The sequence below is a fragment of the Nerophis ophidion genome, linkage group LG22, assembly GCF_033978795.1.
Source record: "Nerophis ophidion isolate RoL-2023_Sa linkage group LG22, RoL_Noph_v1.0, whole genome shotgun sequence".
Lineage (NCBI taxonomy): Eukaryota > Metazoa > Chordata > Actinopteri > Syngnathiformes > Syngnathidae > Nerophis > Nerophis ophidion.
The window spans coordinates 44,153,079-44,174,883 of record NC_084632.1 but is presented as its reverse complement, the minus strand read 5'-3'; the positions used below and the strand labels follow the sequence as shown (position 1 = coordinate 44,174,883).

The following is a 21,805-nucleotide window of genomic DNA, read 5'->3' as shown; positions in this document are numbered from 1 at the left end:
TTGTTTAATCCACATTGACACATTACAATCCACTGACCTGGTGCCAACTCACCCACTCGTGTAAAACTAGATCTTGTTTAGGCCTAGGTCTGATGGGAGTCTAGTGGGAGCCTAGTGGGAGCCTGGTGGGAGTCTGGTGGGAGTCTGGTGGGAGTCTGGTAGAAGTCTGGTGGGAGTCTGGTGGGAGTCTGGTAGGAGCCTGGTGGGAGTCTGGTGGAAGTCTGGTGGGAGTCTGGTGGGAGTCTGGTAGAAGTCTGGTGGGAGTCTGGTGGGAGTCTGGTAGGAGTCTGGTGGGAGTCTGGTGGGAGTCTGGTGGGAGTCTGGTGGGAGTCTGGTGGGAGTCTGGTAGGAGTCTGGTGGGAGTCTGGTGGGAGTCTGGTGGGAGTCTGGTGGGAGTCTGGTAGGAGTCTGGTGGGAGTCTGGTGGGAGCCTGGTGGGAGTCTGGTGGGAGTCTGGTGGGAGTCTGGTGGGAATCTGGTAGAAGTCTGGTGGGAGTCTGGTGGGAGTCTGGTAGGAGTCTGGAAGGAGCCTGGTGGGAGTCTGGTGGGAGTCTGGTGGGAGTCTGGTAGAAGTCTGGTGGGAGTCTGGTGGGAGTCTGGTAGGAGTCTGGTGGGAGTCTGGTGGGAGTCTGGTGGGAGTCTGGTAGAAGTCTGGTGGGAGTCTGGTGGGAGTCTGGTAGGAGTCTGGTGGGAGTCTGGTAGGAGTCTGGTGGGAGTCTGGTGGGAGCCTGGTGGGAGTCTGGTGGGAGTCTGGTGGGAGTCTGGTGGGAGTCTGGTGGGAGCCTGGTGGGAGTCTGGTGGGAGTCTGGTGGGAGTCTGGTGGGAGTCTGGTAGAAGTCTGGTGGGAGTCTGGTGGGAGTCTGGTAGGAGCCTGGTGGGAGTCTGGTGGGAGTCTGGTGGGAGTCTGGTGGGAGTCTGGTGGGAGTCTGGTAGGAGCCTGGTGGGAGTCTGGTGGGAGTCTGGTAGGAGCCTGGTAGGAGCCTGGTAGGAGTCTGGTGGGAGTCTGGTAGGAGCCTGGTGGGAGTCTGGTGGGAGTTGTTTCTTCAAGCCAGAACATTGAAATGATTATACTATTGTGAATGAAACATTTAAACTAACATCCTCCGAGTCTGCTGATTCCATCCTTTTTTTTTTGCCAAAGCTTGTATTAAAAAATATATATCAATATTGTTTATTCACGCTTTACATTAACTTGTGGCTTTATTATTGTTACTGAAGAAATGTATTTAACAGCTCATTGCTGATCAAGTGGTTCTACATGAGTGTGTATGGTTTTCAGTCGTTGTGGGGACCAAGCTCATGACAATATTTGTTGTTATTGAAGAAATGTATTTAACAGCTCATTGCTGATCAGGGGGTTCTACATGAGTGTGTATGGTTTTCAGTCGTTGTGGGGACCAAGCTCCTGACAATATTGTTGTTACTGAAGAAATGTATTTAACAGCTCATTGCTGATCCGGAGTTCTACATGAGTGTGTATGGTTTTCAGTCGTTGTGGGGACCAAGCTCCTGACAATATTGTTGTTACTGAAGAAATGTATTTAACAGCTCATTGCTGATCCGGAGTTCTACATGAGTGTGTATGGTTTTCAGTCATTGTGGGGACCAAGCTCATGACAATATTGTTATTACTGAAGAAATGTATTTAACAGCTCATTATCAGGTAGTTCTACATGAGTGTGTATGGTTTTCAGTCATTGTGGGGACCAAGCTCATGACAATATTGTTATTACTGAAGAAATGTATTTAACAGCTCATTATCAGGTAGTTCTACATGAGTGTGTATGGTTTTCAGTCATTGTGGGGACCAAGCTCATGACAATATTGTTGTTACTGAAGAAATGTATTTAACAGCTCATTGCTGATCAGGTGGTTCTAGGTGTATCTCTCTGTGTGTGTGTGTGTGTGTGTGTGAGTGGTTTCCAGTCGTTGTGGGGACCAGGCTCCCGAGGAACGATCAGTGTCTACTTTGCAAAAAGCGACATGAAAAGCAAAGACTAATTGCACCATTTGCCAAACGTTTGAACAAATTGTCACCTTGGGAGAAAGCAATTCTTTAGACAAATTCAAGACATCTTTACAATTCCATCATCGACTGCCATTTATTAGTATCAAACCACTGCTACAAAATTACATCAAACATGATGAAGATGGACTTGCATACGTGCTATACTGTACACAATGTAAGCTTTAAATTAATTAAAGTACATGGATGTTCTCGTAGCTGGACAAATATCAATATATATTTATATATTTAAATATATATATATGTAGGTATAGGTCAATCAGTATCATTCCAGCCATTTAGAGCCTATAAATGTACACTTGGCGCCTGGAAGGATCTTCAAAACACAAGAGAGTAAACATCGCCTTTTGTCCTCACAACTTTTTTGTAAACATGAATCAAGCAAATGAAATAAAGAACAAAGTTGAACACGTGACCCTAAGACCACAAAGTCAGTCCCCAGTTTTTTTGAAATAATACAAAACGTAAAGAAAACACTTTGCAGAACAGGAGAGTCCAAATGTCTTCCAGTGAAAAAAAATCCAAGAAAAGCTGCAACTTTGATACATTTTCTGTACCCAGACGCTCAAAGTAGATCAAAACATTCACACATATCTACAAAGAAAAGTCATTGATAATGAACGTGTGTGCATCAATAATATAAAAATGATATAAATAAAAAAGAAGATGGCAACAGGAAGTGGACACGACGTTATTCTGTCGCCTGTCACTCAAAGACCAGACAAATGGCTTTAAAAAGTCATCTCTGGCTGACTTGTTTTCCGCTTGAGTATCAATCTTTATTTCTGAAGTGTTCACTTGTAACGACAGCAGCTGCCAAACCAAACGTGAATAAAGACGTTTGAACTGGAGACGTTCTCTCAAAACTGCGTTTGAAGCGCTTCTCCTGAAGATTTACTTTTTTCAAGCTCGAGCAACGCGAGTGAACATTTTCTTGATTCATGCCGAGGAGTAAAACTACGATGCGTAAACGTGACTCCGCAAAAAAACAAAAAAACATAAGTCACAAAGGCACGGTCTTCTACAAAACCCTCACAAAGGAAAATACTCAACTGATAAATCAAATCCAAATTCCTTAAAGAACGACAATCATTTCATTAAATTGGCATGAAAATAATTCTGTTTCAATATCATAAATCATTTATTTTGGCAGCTAAATTGTTGCGCTACGCAGAATTTTATTGGGAGTCCCCACACTTGTTTATTTATTTATGTGCAACGATTGTGAACATTTTCAATCAAATTAGAATGTAATTTGCTTCGTGATAAAACACATTCATGGGACGGACATTTTTCCATAATTTACTGCAAAATAACAAATTGGACGACATTGAAACGTTTTGGGGAAATATTGTTAGGAACACGAACAATTTTGCATGAAAATTTCAAATAAAGTCGCCACACTATTTTTTATAGAAATATTCAAATAACACTTTACAGCAATTTGTCCTGATTGATGTTTGCCATCTTTATGAAACACAGTACAGTGATATTGCAACATTTGTCAGACAGATGGAAATGTTGATTAATCAGCATTAATTAATTGGTCAACTGTGATTGGTCTGATAAAAAAAAAAAAAAATCCCAACTATTTGACATCTCATTTTTTTTGTCTGCGGGTATAAGGCAGTGTGTCAAAGAAAAGGAAAGTAACATCAGACATAACTATCCATTATATCCAAACAAATGTAATGATCTTAAAATGAAGAAGGTTTTGGGAGTCATGAGTGGTTTTACTTGACTGACTCACAAGTACTGGCCTCTCTGGACTCGCTCACTATTAGTGCAGCTGTTGAAGGAATGTAGAAGTGAACGTGTGAGTCTGGTGGCAAAGAACAGGTTTTCTGAGTAATGGCTGCTGGACCAAGTCTGGTGTTTCACCGACTCACACGTGAAGAGTACTGACTCACTTCTGTCAGTGACTCATACAAGACAGTTTCTCTACACTGTTTACTAATATATCCTCAAATAAATGTATTTTATTGTAATATTACATCTCACTTTTCACAATCCTATTGTGTGTATATATATATATATATATATATATATATATATATATATATATATATATATATATATACACGGGGATAGGTTGATTGGCAACACTAAATGGTCCCTAGTGTGTGAATGTGAGTGTGAATGTTGTCCGTCTATCTGTGTTGGCCCTGCGATGAGGTGGCGACTTGTCTAGGGTGTAGCCCGCCTTCCGCCCAATTGTAGCTGAGATAGGAGCCAGTGCCCCCCGCAACCCCAAAAGGGAATAAGCTGTAGAAAATGGATGTATGGATATATATATATATATATATATATATATATATATATGTATGTGTGTGTGTGTGTGTGTGTGTATATATATATACACACACACACACACACACATATATATATACGAATATATATCTATATATATACACACACAAATATATGTATATACATATATATTTTTATATATTTTCATATATGTATATATTTATACATGAATACATATACATACATATATATATATATATATATATATATATATATATATATATATATATATATATACATATATTTATTAGGGGTGGGCAAATTAATTAATGCGTTAATTATGAGTTAACTCATCAATCTATTAACGCCGACAATTATTTTATCGCACATTTGCGTATGTTGTTTACATGCTTTTATTTTGTTAACGCCTTTTCTTAACAAGATGGCGTCGCCCGGCGTGGAGGGGCTCTTGGTAAAGATGGAACATTTGGCAAAAATACCGGACAATTCTGCAAATGTCCTGGCTGGCTTACAGCGTGGTCACTCCAGGATCACTTACGACCGCCAGACAATTCTGGATGTGGATAGATCGGGCCGTTTTGGACTGAATGAGGCGTGCTAGCTAGCATGGGAATACTTTGCCGGCTACATCCAGCGGCCTGTGAAGCAGCGGAGTATATGTGTTGTCTGTCTATTTATGAATAATGCAGACCAGGAGTGTTGGCTGACTTCTTAACGTTTACTTTCAGAGCGTGCATATCACAACATACAAGATGCCGTCATGGCGACACAACCTATACATGCTCCTCACTCCTGTTGCATGCTGGGTAGGGTAGTTCTTTTTTCCCCTGGCTCATAACATCACAATATAGTACCATGTATATGATGCCTTCAGTTTATCAAAGCACCAAGCAAACAATCGGAAAATTCCCATCATATCAATTCCTAGATATGGTCATAATTATTTTAAGTGCACTACGCAGAATAAACACAACATTATTAATATTGCCACTACGGATAATTTGATCCAAAATTCCCTAAAACAGCCCACTACCTATAATATAGGTTTTTTAAACATAAGATCCCTGATAAAAAAAAATGTTTCTGCTTTTACCTCAGAAATTGCCTGTTCAGATGTTATGATTGTGGCTCAGAGATTTGTATGTAGATTATATTTATTTTCCATAACAAACAGGATAACTTAAATACCCTGGCAGTGGCAATAAGCTTAAATGTTTGTATTGACATTTTTGGAGTTGATTTTCATCAAATATGCTATTTAACTGCTACTGTTTAACAAGGACTGATTTAAATTGTGTTTGCACAACAAATGTTTTGGCGCTTTTGTTCATGTGGGAGAATATTCCAATAAAGGTGCACTACACACTACTTTTGAATTCATTATTGGGCTTTTTGTATATAATGCAGTTAATCGCGATTAATCGGAGAAATTGTGCGATTAACTTCGATTAAAATTTGTAATCGTTGCCCAGCCCTAATATATATATATATATATATACACACAAATATATGTATATACATATATATTTTTATATATGTATATATTTATACATGTATATATACACACACACATATATATATATATATATATATATATATATATATATATATATATATATGGACAGCAAGCTTCAGTCACTCACTAAAACAAACAAATATTTTGTTTTCATGCAAATTATTTGATTTCTAAACAAATGTAAGCTTTTTGAACAAAAAACAAAATTTTTTTTATTTTCTTATTTTAAGAGATTTTTTTTGTTTGGTAGTCGAAGGTCACCGTGAAGGACATTTGTGGAGAGGATGTTCATGTCAATATGACACATGTTGTGTATTCTATGTTGTTTTGTGTATTTTATGTTGTGTATTTTGTTATGTTATTTATTTTACGTTATGTTACGCTATGTATTTCATGATATGTTTTGCATGTTATGTATTGAACATTATTTTGTATATTTTATCATGTATTTTACGTAATGCTACGCATTTGATTTTGTTATGTTTTGAATGTAATTTTGTGTGTTTTACATCATGTATTTTGTTAAGATTCGTCTGTTATGTATTGGATGTTATTTTGTATATTTTGTGTGTTGTATGTTAGGTATTTTGTTATGTTTTGTATGTGATGTGCAGCTAGTGTTGTTGTGCTTGTTGCTGAAGGCGAACAAGAGGACTGTGCATCAAAACTTGTAATTTCCAGCCGATGGAGTGGACTTTGTCAGCAGCTGTGAGGTCAGACAAAGATGAGATGTTGAAGGAAAGAAAAGAAATAGCTGGATGTTGAAGATACTTTCAGGCAGCTTCTTACTTTTTACTACTCAACAAGACGCTTTTCTTACGCTTCTTTTTCTGGCCTTTTCACCTACCAAGTCACACATTGACTGCAAAACTACCACACATGAAATATATCACTACAATCTTCTCCTTTTGTCGCAAACATTTCTACTCTGTTGACCTGGGGGCCTGGAGGTCAAGTCAAGGTCAAGCATGGCTGTTTTTAATTGACCAAAAAAGTTAACGACTTTTAATTACGTGAGTAAAAAGGTTGGCGACTTTTGATCAGACGATCAAAAAGGTTAACAACTTTTAACCGCATGACTAAAAAAGGTTAATTGCTTTTAACCATGTGACTAAAAAGGTTAACGGCTTTTAATCAAGTGACTAAAAAGGTTAACGACTTTTAATTACGTGAGTAAAAAGGTTAAAGACTTTTAAACGCGTGACTAAAAAAGGTTAACGACTTTTGATCACATGACTAAAAAGGTTAATGGCTTTTAATTACGTGAGTAAAAAGGTTAACAACTTTTAACCGCATGACTAAAAAAGGTTAATTGCTTTTAACCATGTGACTAAAATGGTTAACGGCTTTTAATCAAGTGACTAAAAAGGCTAACGACTTTTAATTACGTGAGTTAAAAGGTTAAAGACTTTTAAACGCTTGACTAAAAAGGTTAACAACTTTTAATCACGTGACTAAAAAGGTTAACGACTTTTGATCACATGACTAAAAAGGTTAACGACTTTAATTACTTGAGTAGAAATGTTAATTGCTTTTAATCACTTGACTAAAAAGGTTAACTTCTTTTAATTACGTGACTAAAAAAGTTAACGACTTTTAATCACGTGTCTAAAAAAGTTAACTGCTTTTAATCACGTGAGTAAAAAGGTTAACGACTTTTGATCATGTGACTAAAAAGGTCAACGACATTTAACCATGTGACTAAAAAGGTTATCAACTTTTAATCACGTGACTAAAAAAAGTTAACTGCTTTTAATCACGTGAGTAAAAAGGGTTAACGACTTCTGATGAAGCAACTTAAAAGGTTACTGACTTAACCACGTGACTTAAAAGGTTAACAACTTTTAATCACTTGACTAAAAAGGTAAACGATTTTTAACCGTCTGACTAAAAAGTTTAATGACTTTTAATCACGTGAGTAAAAAGAGTAATGACTTTTAACCGCTTTACTAAAAAATGTTAACGACTTTTGATCACGTGTCTAAAAAGGTTAACTGCTTTTAACCGCGTGACTAAAAATATTAACGACTTTTAATTACGTGAATAAGAAGGTTAATTGCTTTTTATGGCGTGACCAAAAATGTAAAACAACTTTTAATGGCGTGACTAAAAAGGTTAATTGCTTTTAACCGCGTAACTAAAAATGTAAAACAACTTTTAATCATGTGACAAAAAAGGTTATTGACTTTTAATCATGTGACTAAAAAGGTTAACGACTTAAGCGACTCTGGGCTAAAATAGAACTCCGGTTCTTGTAAATGTAAGATTTCAAGTAAAAAAGTTTGATTTTCCCACATTTAAGTTCCTCATTCCTGCTTGCAGACAGGAAGTTGCTCTTTGTGTTGACATTTGTGTGTCAAAAGGTGAAGAAATGTTTAAGGTTTGCAAAAACGGCAGAAGAGGTTTAGCAAACAACCAGCGCCGCCAATAACGAGGACATCGCCATCCACGCTGGATGAGGCAATCGAGGGCGGGGCCAAGAAATATGCATAATGAGCAGCTCCACCTCACTTATGTCAAAGTTTAGCTGTTGAAGACTTTTATTGTGAAGGAAGAAATCAGTTGCTCATTCCATATATGATTATATCAATATAATAATATATCAAACACTACATTGCAAGAATCGGTCTGAATGGAGAATCCATTCTAAATCGAATCATCAGCTCAGGAGTCGGATCTACTCGTTTGGTCCTCAAAGATTCACACACTTGTTAGATGTGCACAAAAGAATCGATTCACAACCGGGTCAAAATTCTTATTTGTCCTGATTCTACGTGAAAAAAACAACAGTAAAAATGAATTAAAAAAAATATATTTTTTAAGCCATCTTTATGCAACCTGAAGGAAGTGTTTTAATTTGTAACCTGATTTGAAAAAGTCAATTATTATACCAAACACTACATTGCAAGAATCAGTCTGAATGGAGAATCGATTCTGAATCGAATCATCAGCCCAGAATCGGATCTACTCGTTAGGAACTTAAATATTCACAGCCCTATTAGATGTGAAAAAAAAATATCGTCTCGAGTCGAATCACAACTGTTTTGTGTCTCCATTATGAATCGATTCATAACTTGAAAAAAATATAGCCAAAATTAATTTAAAAAATAAGTTTTTAGGTCATCTTTATGCAACTTGTAATCTGTTTTGAAAAAGTGTCATTAGAATTATTATACCAAATATTACATTGCGAGAATCAGTTTGAATTGAGAATTGATTCTTAACCGAATCATCGGCTCAGGAGTCGGATTTACTCGTTTGGTACCCAAAGATTCACAGCCTTATTTGGGGTGCACAAAAAAAGGGATTCACATCCGAATTGCAATTCTTATTAGTCCGATTCTAAAGCGATTCATCATTTTGAACAGAAACATGGATTTAACTTTAACAAAAAAAATATAAACACAATGAATGTTAAAAATTTCTTTTTTGGCCATTTATGCAACCAGAAGGAAATGTTCTAACTTGCAACCTGTTTTGAAAAAAGTGTCATTAGAATTATTATACCAAATATTACATGGCAAGAATCGGTCTGAATTGAGAATCAGTTTGAATGGAGAATCGATTCTAAATCGAATCATCAGCTCAGGAGTCGGATCTACTCGTTTGGTACTTAAAGATTCACACACTTATTAGAGGTGCACAAAAGAATCGATTCACATCCGAGTCACAATTCTTATTTGTCCTGATTCTAAATAGACTCTTAACTTAGAAAAGAAACAAACCAATAAAAATGTATTTTGAATATAAGTTTTTATGCCATCTTTATGCAACCTGAAGAAATGTTCTAACGTGCAACCTGATGTGCAAAAGTGAATTAATATATCAAACACTACATGGCAAGAATCAGTCTGAATGGGGAATCAGTTTGAATGGAGAATCGATTCTAAATCGAATCATAGCTCAGGAGTTGGATCTACTCGTTAGGAACCCAAAGACTCACAGCCTTATTTGGGAGGCAAAAAAAAAAGGGATTCACATCCGAATCACCATTCTTATTAGTCCCATTCTAAAGCGATTCATCATTTTTAACAGAAATATGGATTTAACAAAAAAAATAAGACACAATGAATGTTAAAAATTACTTTTTTTTGGCCATTCATGCAACCAGAAGGAAATTTTCTAATTTGTAACCTGATGTGAAAAAGTGAATTATTAAACCAAATATTACATTGCACGAATCAGTTAGAATCGAGACTCGATTCTGAATGGAATCATCAGCTCAGGAGTCGGATCTACTCGTTAGGTACTTAAAGATCTACACACTTATTAGAGGTGCACAAAAAAAGCGATTCACATCTGAGTCACAAATCTTATTTGTCCTGATTCTAAATCGACTCATAACTTGGAAAAAAATAAAAACGGTAAAAATTCATTTTAAAAATAAGTTTTTAAGCCATATTTATGCAACCTGAAGGAAATGTTCTAACTTGTAACCTGATGTGAAAAAGGGAATTATTACATTGCAAGAATCAATCTGAATTGAGAATTGGGGCGGCATTGCTCGGTTGGTAGAGTGGCCGTGCCAGCAACTTGAGGGTTGCAGGTTCGATTCCCGCTTCCGCCATCCTAGTCACTGCCGCTGTGTCCTTGGGCAAGACACTTTACCCACCTGCTCCCAGTGCCACCCACACTGCTTTAAATGTCACTTAGATATCGGGTTTCACTATGTAAAGCGCTTTGAGTCACTAGAGAAAAGCGCTATATAAATATAATTCACTTCACATTGAGAATGGATTCTGAACCGGGAATCGGATCGAACGCCCCATAATCCTCACTCGCCCTTGCCCGACGACTCAACGGCACCCCGAGAGGGACAAGCGGTATACAACGCAGCAAGCAAATGACAACAATTTGATAGGCGGCAGATCGCCATTAAAAAAAGGGAACAAATGACTTGTGAACTCGGACATGCAGCCTTCCTGCGCGGCCGCTGGGACAACAGCAACCACGCACACGCCCTCTGAAGATAGAAGCTTCTAGATCCCCACACACACACACACACACACACGCACACACACACACACACACACACACACACACACACACACACACACAGGTATCTGCTCTCTAGTAATACTGCTATATGGGTGCAGCTTTTCAACAAAACTTCCCAAAAAGTTCTCCTTCTTGATCTCGCCGAGTGAGCTGAAAATTAAGTTAGCGCTCGGGCGAAGTGCTAACAGTGTTTGTGCTTGGAGCGTCTCACCGGAAGGTCGGCGCTTTCCACGTTTCACCTTAGGTCAAACGGACCTCCCCATTAAGGCATCGGACACGGAAATGGAGATGTTCCACAATCGCACGTTTTGATTGGCTGGAGTCGGGGAAACAAAAACGGGGAAGGTTTGTGTTGCTACATGGTGTTGAGGAGTTAGCATGTCGGGCGTTAAAGATATTTCATCGTACGTTGACCGGACAAGAGTGTTTGTTTCTAGAAGAAGGGGGGAGGAGTCAAGTTTGTGGTCCGCCAGAGAGTAAGAAGACTGAGCAGGAGGGATTAGCGTTGCCAACTTAGCCACTTTCTTGCTATGTTTGACGAGTCTTCCGAACTTTTTTTCATGTAATTTTGCCCCAAAAAAAGGCCACAAATCTGGGAGGAGACTTTTTAGAAAGAAAAAAAAACGTGGCCCCGCCCCCTTTGGAAAGGACTCCCAGTCTTAACGTTTGCACGGGGAAAATATTTGTTGTCCACAAAAATATTAGTTTTTTTGCTAATTTACTTCAAATTTCCAAGCTGCTCGTCTACTGATTGAAAGAAAAAGAAAACAAGTCTTTGTCACGGTCCGGTGTTTGCGTGAGTGCCCGGAAGAAAAGCTCGGGGTGAAATGCTACAAACACAACATGTTGTTGTTGTTGTTGTTGTGGCCTCAAACTTCCCAGCCGACTTGAACGCATCAGGACTCTAAGATGAGTTGTAGCATGCGAGCGTTGGTCAAAGAAATAGGAGTTCAGCACCTTTCAGGTGAGTTGTAACAACCAATCAGGGGGTTTGTCAAATCTTCTCATGCTAACAATCACTAAATCAGGGGTGTCCAAACTTATTGACTTCAGGGCCGCATTGTGTGTGTGTATATATATATATATATATATATATATATATATATATATATATATATATATATATATATATATTAATATGTTAAGATAATGGATAAATAATTCATATAATTGAATATTGAGAGTATGTGAAAGATTAATTTCATCGTCCGACCTCCTCAAAGTTTTGTTATCAATCAGAAATATCAACAGACTGTATTTTTCCCATCATGCATTGCAGTGGAGTGAAATGAGTGTACTGTTGAATTATGTGTTGTGCTTGGACATTTTTTTTCTTCAAAATTGTATGAGCAGGTTGTGTTTTGTGTGAGCATGGATGTTGACTTTTTGTGTTTTTTTGCACTTTTTTTTAATGCCATGACTAGGGAAGGTTGTTTGGACCGGGTAATATAAGTGGATTTAAATGAGTGCAATGTTGAATTATCTGATGTGATTGGATATTATTTTTTATAATATCCACAAAGTTCAGTGAGCAGGTTGTGTTATGTGTGAGCATTTGTGTTGACTTGTTGTGTTTTTTGCACTTTTGTAATGATTTTTTTACACCATGACTAGGGAAGGTTGTGTGGACCGGGTCATATAAGTGGATTTAAATAAGTGCAATGTTGAATTATCTGATATGATTGGATATTTTTTTTTATTTATAATATCCACGAAGTTCAGTGGGCAGGTTGTGTTATATGTGAGCATTTGTGTTGACATTTTGTGTTTTTTACACTTTTGCATTGATTTTTTACGCCATGACTAGGGAAGGTTGTTTGGACCGGGTCATATAAGTGTATTTAAATAAGTGCAATGTTAAATTATGTGTTGTGATTGGACATTTAAAATATATATATATATCCACAAAGTTCAGTGAGCAGGTTGTGTCATGTGTGATCATTTGTGTTGACCTTTTGTGTTTTTTTACACTTTTGTTTTTAACGCCATGACTAGGGAAGGTTGTTTGCATCGGGTCATATAAATGGATTTAAAAGAGTGCATTGTTGAATTATGTGCTGTGCTCGGACATTTTTTTATAATATCCACAAAGTTCAGTGAGCAGGTTGTTATGTGTGACCAATTGTGTTGACTTTTTGTGTTTTTTGGCACTTTTTTTAAACGCCGTGACTAGGGAAGGTTGTTTGGCTCGGGTCATATAAGGGGAGTTACATGAGTGTAATGTTGAATTATGTGCTGTGCTTGGACATTTGTTTATAATATCCACAAAGTTACATGAGCAGGTTGTGTTATGTGTTACCATGTGTTTTTATTTAAAAACCATGACTAGGGAAGGTTGTTTGGACCGGGTCATATAAGTACATGCTAATATGGCAGCAGCTTGGACACCCCTGCGCTAAATGACGAAGACGCAAACCGAAACAAAAAGTTTGAGTGGATATTTTGAAGACAACAAATCACGTCTTTTGTAAAAGAGAGAAGTTGATAAGGAACCAAAGAAGTGTTTTCCTCTTTCTTCCTCCCACTTGAAGAAAAGATTGTTATGCTAATGGCTAATAATGGAGGGCACACTCCCTTCCTTCTCGTCGCGGAGATAAACGGATGTGAACGTCACGCGAGAGAAGCTGAGCGTGCGATACGATTGGACGTGAGGGAGGAGGGGGCGGTGCCCATTCATCCATCAATCAGAAAATAAAAACAAATATTATTTACATGAAATTCACCATGACAAAAAGAGAGAGAGAAAAAAAAAAGTACTGATTATTTTCTTCCTCTTCGCATTTCGCCAAACTGCGCCCGATTGGATTCCGGTCTCGGGGCCAAAAACCCTGGACAGTCTCTTTGCCCTGGTGAGCCCCGCTAGTACACGCCCATCAAGGTGAGAGCCAGGACCAGGTATCGACAGGCCAGCGGGGCGTGTGCACTTCCTGTGCTCCCGTAGGGGGCGGTGTTGGGCGCTGGAGACCAAGAAGAAGATAAGTTGGGGTTAGTTGGAATGGAGCAAATATTCATTTTAAAATATACCTAACAATATAATCATAATAATATACGTAATAATTTCATGTCAAGTCATCATTTAATGAAATGTCAAAAGGCATTAATAAATAATCTTATTTTCCAATAACTCTATAACTGATAACAGTAGTTCAGAGCATTTCAAAATTAGATTTACAGCCTCGAAATATTGTTATTGTTTTCATTTCGATGCCCCGCCCTCCACCGTTTGACCATCCATCCATCCATTTTCTACCGCTTGACCCTTTTGGGGTCACGGGGGATGCTGGAGCCTATCTCAGCTGCATTCGAGCGGAAGGCGGTGTACACCCTGGACAAGTCGCCACCTCATCACAGGGCCAACACAGTTCAAGTTTAAGTACCCATGATTGTCACAAACACACACTAGGTGGGACAAAATTATTCTCTGCGTTTGACCCATCACCATTGATCACCCCCTTGGAGGTGAGAAGAGCAGTGAGCAGCAGCAGAGGCCGCGCCTGAGAATCATTTTTTGGTGATTTTGACCCCCAATTCCAACCCTTAATGCTGAGTGCCAAGCAGGGAGGTAAAGACTCCCATTTTTACAGTCTTTGGTATGACTCGGCCGGGGTTTGAACTCACGGGCTACCCATCTCAGGGCGGACACTCTAACCACAGGTGACCTAGTAGCCACCTGCTCAGCCACAATTAGAAAGTCTGAGTGTGTCACATCTCGGTCTGGCGACTGCCACCGGTAAAGTTACTAAACATGTCAGACCTTAGTCCATCTAAAAGTTACCATTCTCAACTTATGCATGACAAAGTCAGGAACAAAACCAGGATTTGTATCGGGGATGCCTTTGAAAGAAAGAGAACATTGACGATCAAATGTTTTTATCTGGTGCCAAACTTGCTCATTTCCTCCTTGATAGGTAAGTCAGGCATTTACCTTTTCTTATTACTTGTTTCAAATGGAAATTGACATTTGGTATGTCAACTATATTGTCCAACACTGTCTACGATCTTGTCTAACAAAGCTAGTATGTTCCTGCAACCAATGTTAGCATGCTAGCCCGGTCAATGACACATGGACATACATGCTAACGTATGCTAGTTAGCATGTATGTCCATGTGTCGTCCAACTGACAGGCCAAGAAGACACAATGTGAAAGGTATGGAGACGGACAAATCACATGATGAAATAGCTCCTCATTGGACTACATGCACCAAGTTCTATGGCAATCTGGAAGGTTTGAAACAGTAGCCTGTAGGCAAACCTCGGTCCAATGTCTCCTCCTTAGTTTTAGGCTGCTAAGCGCGCGCTACTTAGTTTCAGCAGTATAACCGTTGCTAGCGTTGGTAGTAGTTGGTCTTAGTCTGGTTGGGACAGGTGTGTCTCCACATTGACAGTCGGGGACAGTTAAATCTCCTAGTTGGCAATCAGGAAAAGGCGTGTTGCCTGATTGACCACTAGTGAGAGGTAAGTCACCTGATAGTCAATCAGGAACAGGTAAGTCACCTGATAGTCAATCAGGAACAGGTAAGTCTCCTGAATGACAACCAGGAACAGGTGTGTCTGCACGTTGACAACCAGGGACAGGTGTGTCTCCTGATTGTCAATCAGGAACAAGTAAGTCTCTTGACTGACAACCAAGGATAGTTGTGTCTACAAATTGACAACCAGGGACAGGTGTGTCTGCATGTTGACAACCAGGGACAGGTGTGTCTACAAATTGACAACCAGGGACAGGTGTGTCTCCATATTGACAATCAGGCACAGGTGTGTCTCCTGATTGTCAATCAGGAACAAGTAAGTCTTCTGACTGACAACCAAGGATAGCTGTATCTCCAAATTGACAACCAGGAACATGTGTGTCTCCTGATTGGCAACAAGGGAAACATGTGTCTCCATATTGACAATCAGGGACAGGTGTGTCTCTATATTGACAACTAGGGACAGGTGTGTCTCCTGATTGCCAACCAAAGACAGGTGTGTCTCCAGATTGTCAACCAGGGACAGGTGTGTCTCCTGATTGTCAATCAGGAACAAGTAAGTCTCCTGACTGACAACCAAGGATAGTTGTGTCTCCAAATTGACAACCAAGAACATTCGTGTCTCCTGATTGGCAACCAGGAACAGTTGTGTCTCTTGATTGCCAACCAAAGACAGGTGTGTCTCCTGATAGTCAACCAGGAACAGGTGAGGGGACCAGGAAATAGGAGCATACAGGAAGCAATGTTGTCACTTGAGTTGCACACAATGTTTGTGTGTTGATTTGTTGTCACTGGTGAGTCAGGCTCAACACACACACACACACACACACACACACACACACACACACACACACACACACACACACACACACACACACACACACACACACACACACACACACACACACACACACACACACACTAACGGTGAGGTATGGCAAACAAGCCGAGCTCCACCAAGGGAAATCACTTGTGTGTGTGTGTGTGTGTGTGTTGCAACACCACATCAGCAGGGTGTCTCTATTTACACGGCCATTTAATTGGTGAACCGTGTAACTTCTCTGATGTGGACACACACACACACACACACACACACACACACACACACACACACAGACACACACACACACACGACATGACAAATATACAAAAAACACCAGCTTATTTATATGTCGCACAATATACGTTTTTGTGCAGTTGGGCCTGATGTACTTTATAAAGGTTTGCGTGTACTAAAACACGTGCAAACTTGATAGCACACAAAGCCGATCGACTAAACTCGTGAGCAGAACAAGGCATGCAACAACTTTGTGTTTCTGTCTTCATGAATACGCAAAATATATGCCGACCATCAAAACGCCCGCAATACTGGGAGTGGAAGATGGAAATGTTTAGCACACGCAATGTGATTTATCAACACTCATCAGCGTTTGGTGAGCACCACTTAGTGTTTTATTTAGCACGCGTGAGAAGGACGAGCAAAGTGACAGTTTCATGTCCTATGTGTGTGTGTGTGTGTGTGTGTGTGTGTGTGTGTGTGTGTGTGTGTGTGTGTGTCAACATGTTGGACGGCCAGAAATAAAACTATTAGACATATTGTCAATTCAGCAACATCCTTTTATAATGTTGATAAATGCTGGGCGACTTAAGGGGCTGAGTAGGTATTCAATTGATGCGTTTTGGTGTCTGGGAGCATTTGTTTTAATGTTGTCTCCATTTGTGATTCAGTGTTAAGATTAGAAATATGTGTTGCTGGTTCAACACCTGGCACACAGGTATGATGACCACTGCGCAGGAAATGAGTGTTTCCATGGTGATGCGCGTAGAGTACATGCACAATCCTCAAGGCGGTCTGCATCGCTTTTTAATTGCACACGCAGTCTTAGTAGATCACACTCAACACGGCCGTGAATAATATCCACTATTTTATAGACTGTACACAATAATAGTACACACTATTTTATAGCCTGTACACACTAATAGTACACACTATTTTATAGCCTGTACACACTAATAGTACACACTATTTTATAGACTGTACACACTAATAATACACACTATTTTATAGCCTGTACACACTAATAGTACACACTATTTTATAGACTGTACACACTAATAGTACACACTATTTTATAGCCTGTACACACTAATAGTACACACTATTTTATAGCCTGTACACACTAATAGTACACACTATTTTATAGACTGTACACACTAATAATACACACTATTTTATAGCCTGTACACACTAATAGTACACACTATTTTATAGACTGTACACACTAATAATACACACTATTTTATAGACTGTACACACTAATAGTACACACTATTTTATAGCCTGTACACACTAATAGTACACACTATTTTATAGCCTGTACACACTAATAGTACACACTATTTTATAGACTGTACACACTAATAATACACACTATTTTATAGCCTGTACACACTAATAGTACACACTATTTTATAGACTGTACACACTAATAGTACACACTATTTTATAGCCTGTACACACTAATAGTACACACTATTTTATAGACTGTACACACTAATAATACACACTATTTTATAGCCTGTACACACTAATAGTACACACTATTTTATAGACTGTACACACTAATAGTACACACTATTTTATAGACTGTACACACTAATAATACACACTATTTTATAGACTGTACACACTAATAGTACACACTATTTTATAGACTGTACACACTAATAATACACACTATTTTATAGACTGTACACACTAATAGTACACACTATTTTATAGACTGTACACACTAATACACACAGAGATGTATACAAATATAAATAAAAGTGCAACATGACACGCAAAGAGATATAAAAATATAAACACAAGTGCAACATGACAAAGAGATATACAAATATAGATAAAAGTGCAACATGACACAGGAAAAATTATAAAAATAGAAAAACAAGTACAACATGACACAGAGAGAGATATAAAATACAAATAAACGTGCAACATGACACAGGGAGAGACAGCCCTCGCAAAAATGACTAATGATCTATTGCTAACGATGGATTCTGATGCGTCATCTATGTTGCTGCTCCTCGATCTTAGCGCTGCTTTCGATACTGTCGATCATAATATTTTATTAGAACGTATCAAAACTCGAATCGGTATGTCAGACTTAGCCCTGTCTTGGTTTAACTCTTATCTTACTGATAGGATGCAGTGTGTCTCCCATAACAATGTGACCTCGGACTACGTTAAGGTAACGTGTGGAGTTCCCCAGGGTTCGGTCCTTGGCCCTGTACTCTTCAGCATCTACATGCTGCCGCTGGGTGACGTCATATGCAAATACGGTGTTAGCTTTCACTGTTATGCTGATGACACCCAACTCTACATGCCCCTAAAGCTGACCAACACGCCGGATTGTAGTCAGCTGGAGGCGTGTCTTAATGAAATTAAACAATGGATGTCCGCTAACTTTTTGCAACTCAACGCCAAAAAAACGGAAATGCTGATTATCGGTCCTCCTAGACACCGACCTCTATTTAATAATACAACTTTAACATTTGACAACCAAACAATTAAACAAGGTGACTCGGTAAAGAATCTGGGTATTATCTTCGACCCAACTCTCTCCTTTGAGGCACACATTAAAAGCGTTACTAAAACGGCCTTCTTTCATCTCCGTAATATCGCTAAAATTCGCTCCATTCTGTCCACTAAAGACGCTGAGATCATTATCCATGCGTTTGTTACGTCTCGTCTCGATTACTGTAACGTATTATTTTGGGGTCTCCCCATGTCTAGCATTAAAAGATTACAGTTGGTACAAAATGCGGCTGCTAGACTTTTGACAAGAACAAGAAAGTTTGATCATATTACGCCTGTACTGTATATACCTTTATATACATATATACATACATATATACCTATACTGTATATAGCTTTATATACATATATACATACATATATACCTGTACTTTATATACATATATACATACATATATACCTGTACTGTATATACCTTTATATACATATATACATACATATATACCTATACTGTATATACCTTTATATACATATATACATACATATATACCTATACTGGCTCACCTGCACTGGCTTCCTGTGCACTTAAGATGTGACTTTAAGGTTTTACTACTTACGTATAAAATACTACACGGTCTAGCTCCATCCTATCTTGCCGATTGTATTGTACCATATGTCCCGGCAAGAAATCTGCGTTCAAAAGACTCCGGCTTATTAGTGATTCCTAAAGCCCAAAAAAAGTCTGCGGGCTACAGAGCGTTTTCCGTTCGGGCTCCAGTACTCTGGAATGCCATCCCGGTAAAAGTTCGAGATGCTACCTCAGTAGAAGCATTTAAGTCTCACCTTAAAACTCATTTGTATACTCTAGCCTTTAAATAGACCTCCTTTTTAGACCAGTTGATCTGCCGCTTCTTTTCTTTCTCCTATGTCCCCCCCTCCCTTGTGGAGGGGGTCCGGTCCGATGACCATGGATGAAGTACTGGCTGTCCAGAGTCGAGACCCAGGATGGACCGCTCGTCGGGACCCAGGATGGACCGCTCGCCTGTATCGGTTGGGGACATCTCTACGCTGCTGATCCGCTTGAGATGGTTTCCTGTGGACGGGACTCTCGCTGCTGTGTTGGAGCCACTATGGATTGAACTTTCACAGTATCATGTTAGACCCGCTCGACATCCATTGCTTTCGGTCCCCTAGAGGGGGGGGTTGCCCACATCTGAGGTCCTCTCCAAGGTTTCTCATAGTCAGCATTGTCACTGGCGTCCCACTGGATGTGATTTCTCCGAGTTTTCCTTGCCCTTTTGTGGGTTCTTCCGAGGATGTTGTAGTCGTAATGGTTTGTGCAGTCCTTTGAGACATTTGTGATTTGGGGCTATATAAATAAACATTGATTGATTGATTGATTGATTGATATAAAAATAGAAATAAAAGCTCAACATGACAGAGAGAGATATAAAATAGAAATAAAAGTGCAACATAATATGCAGAGAGATATAAAATCTAGCGGCCTTCAAATGAGAGCAGCTTTGGATGTTTGCCTCCACTTGTGTTCTATCTTTGTCTCCTGGACTCTCTCTCCAATCCAGGCCCCGAGATAATCACAGCAGTTTTGGGCGAGCGAGGCCAGGAGAGGGTTGCCATGACAACGGTCCCTGTGAGTACAGCATTCACTGCTCCTGCTCCTCATGCTTATATTCCACTTCTCACCTTTGGCAGCACTCGCTGAGCAGGTGGAAGGAGAAGAAGACGAAGAAGGAGAAGAAGAAGAAGAAGAAGAAGGAGAAGGAGAAGAAGAAGAAGCAGAAGAAGAAGAAGAAGAAGGAGAAGAAGAAGGAGAAGAAGAAGGAGAAGAAGAAGAAGAAGAAGAAGAAGAAGAAGAAGAAGAAGAAGAAGAAGAAGAAGAAGAAGAAGAAGGAGGTCTGTGTGTTGTTTCCGACTACATTACTGCACAGCAGCATTACTACACAGCAGCATTACTACACAGCAGCATTACTACACAGCAGCATTGCTGCACAGCAGCATTACTACACAGCAGCATTACTACACAGCAGCATTACTACACAGCAGCATTACTGCACAGCAGCATTACTACACAGCAGCATTACTGCACAGCAGCATTACTGCACAGCAGCATTACTACACAGCAGCATTACTACACAGCAGCATTACTGCACAGCAGCATTACTACACAGCAGCATTACTGCACAGCAGCATTAATGCACAGCAGCATTACTGCACAGCAGCATTACTGCACTGCTTGGCAGCAAATGGAAGGCAAAAAGCAGAAATAATTGCCAGTAGCGCCAGTAAAGACAGTCCATCATGAAAGAGAAGCTGCAGACCAGAGTGAAGTTCTCCTACGGACAGTTTGACTGCAGCTAAGGAACATCTTCCACTCTGCAGCTGTCAAAAGTCCTGAAAATGACAAAAGCTGATTCCATCTTTTCTTCTGGACCTCAACTATCAGCTTCAAATGTTCTACTGGGACACGTCTGCTTCTTCTTCTTCTTCTTCTTCCTCCTTCATCACGCCAAAATATGCCCACAATGCAGTTCTGTCATGTGCATACACACACACACACATTTTATATATATATATATATATATATATATATATATATATATATACATATATATATATATATATATATATATATATATATATATATATATATATATATATATATATATATATATATATACAGAGAAATAAAACAGAAACAAATGTGGAAAAAAAGTTCAAATACGGTTGTAAAAAAACTTTGTGAAACCCACAAAAATAAAGTGTACAAAAATATGAATGTTGTTATTGAAAACATCTTGAGGTTAAAAAAATATATATATACCCACCAAAATTATTAAATTAATTTATTTCCAAAACTTGTCAATGTTCTGTTTTGGAAAAGCACATCTCTCTGCTGCCTATTGAGTGTTTGACTGAGACATCGTGCCTTCCAGAACCCTCTATGGCGAGTGATGACTCAGCCCTGG

At 39.0% G+C, this 21,805-nt stretch overlaps 2 protein-coding genes across 4 annotated transcripts in view; both read right to left on the bottom strand.

Moving 5' to 3' along the window:
• Positions 1–21,805, bottom strand: part of negr1 (neuronal growth regulator 1) — a 275,110-nt gene that overhangs the window by 8,072 nt on the left and 245,233 nt on the right. For 2 of the 3 annotated variants that reach the window (XM_061884008.1, XM_061884004.1), the window contains one exon: positions 9,246–13,767. In XM_061884008.1, coding sequence (XP_061739992.1) covers positions 13,670–13,767 — 98 coding nt within the window. In that variant the 3' untranslated portion in view covers positions 9,246–13,669. Of the gene's footprint in view, positions 1–9,245; positions 13,768–21,805 lie in introns of those variants that run through there. The other variant, XR_009803757.1, reaches the window with a different exon arrangement.
• On the bottom strand, positions 112–1,056 carry LOC133540677 (uncharacterized). The gene has a single exon (XM_061883493.1). The coding sequence runs from the start codon at positions 1,054–1,056 to the stop codon at positions 112–114; it is 945 nt and encodes a 314-aa protein (XP_061739477.1).

Excerpts from the sequence above, each read along its gene's own strand:
- LOC133540677 (XM_061883493.1), bottom strand. The coding sequence starts at position 1,056 with ATGTTCTGGCTTGAAGAAACAACTCCCACCAGACTCCCACCAGGCTCC.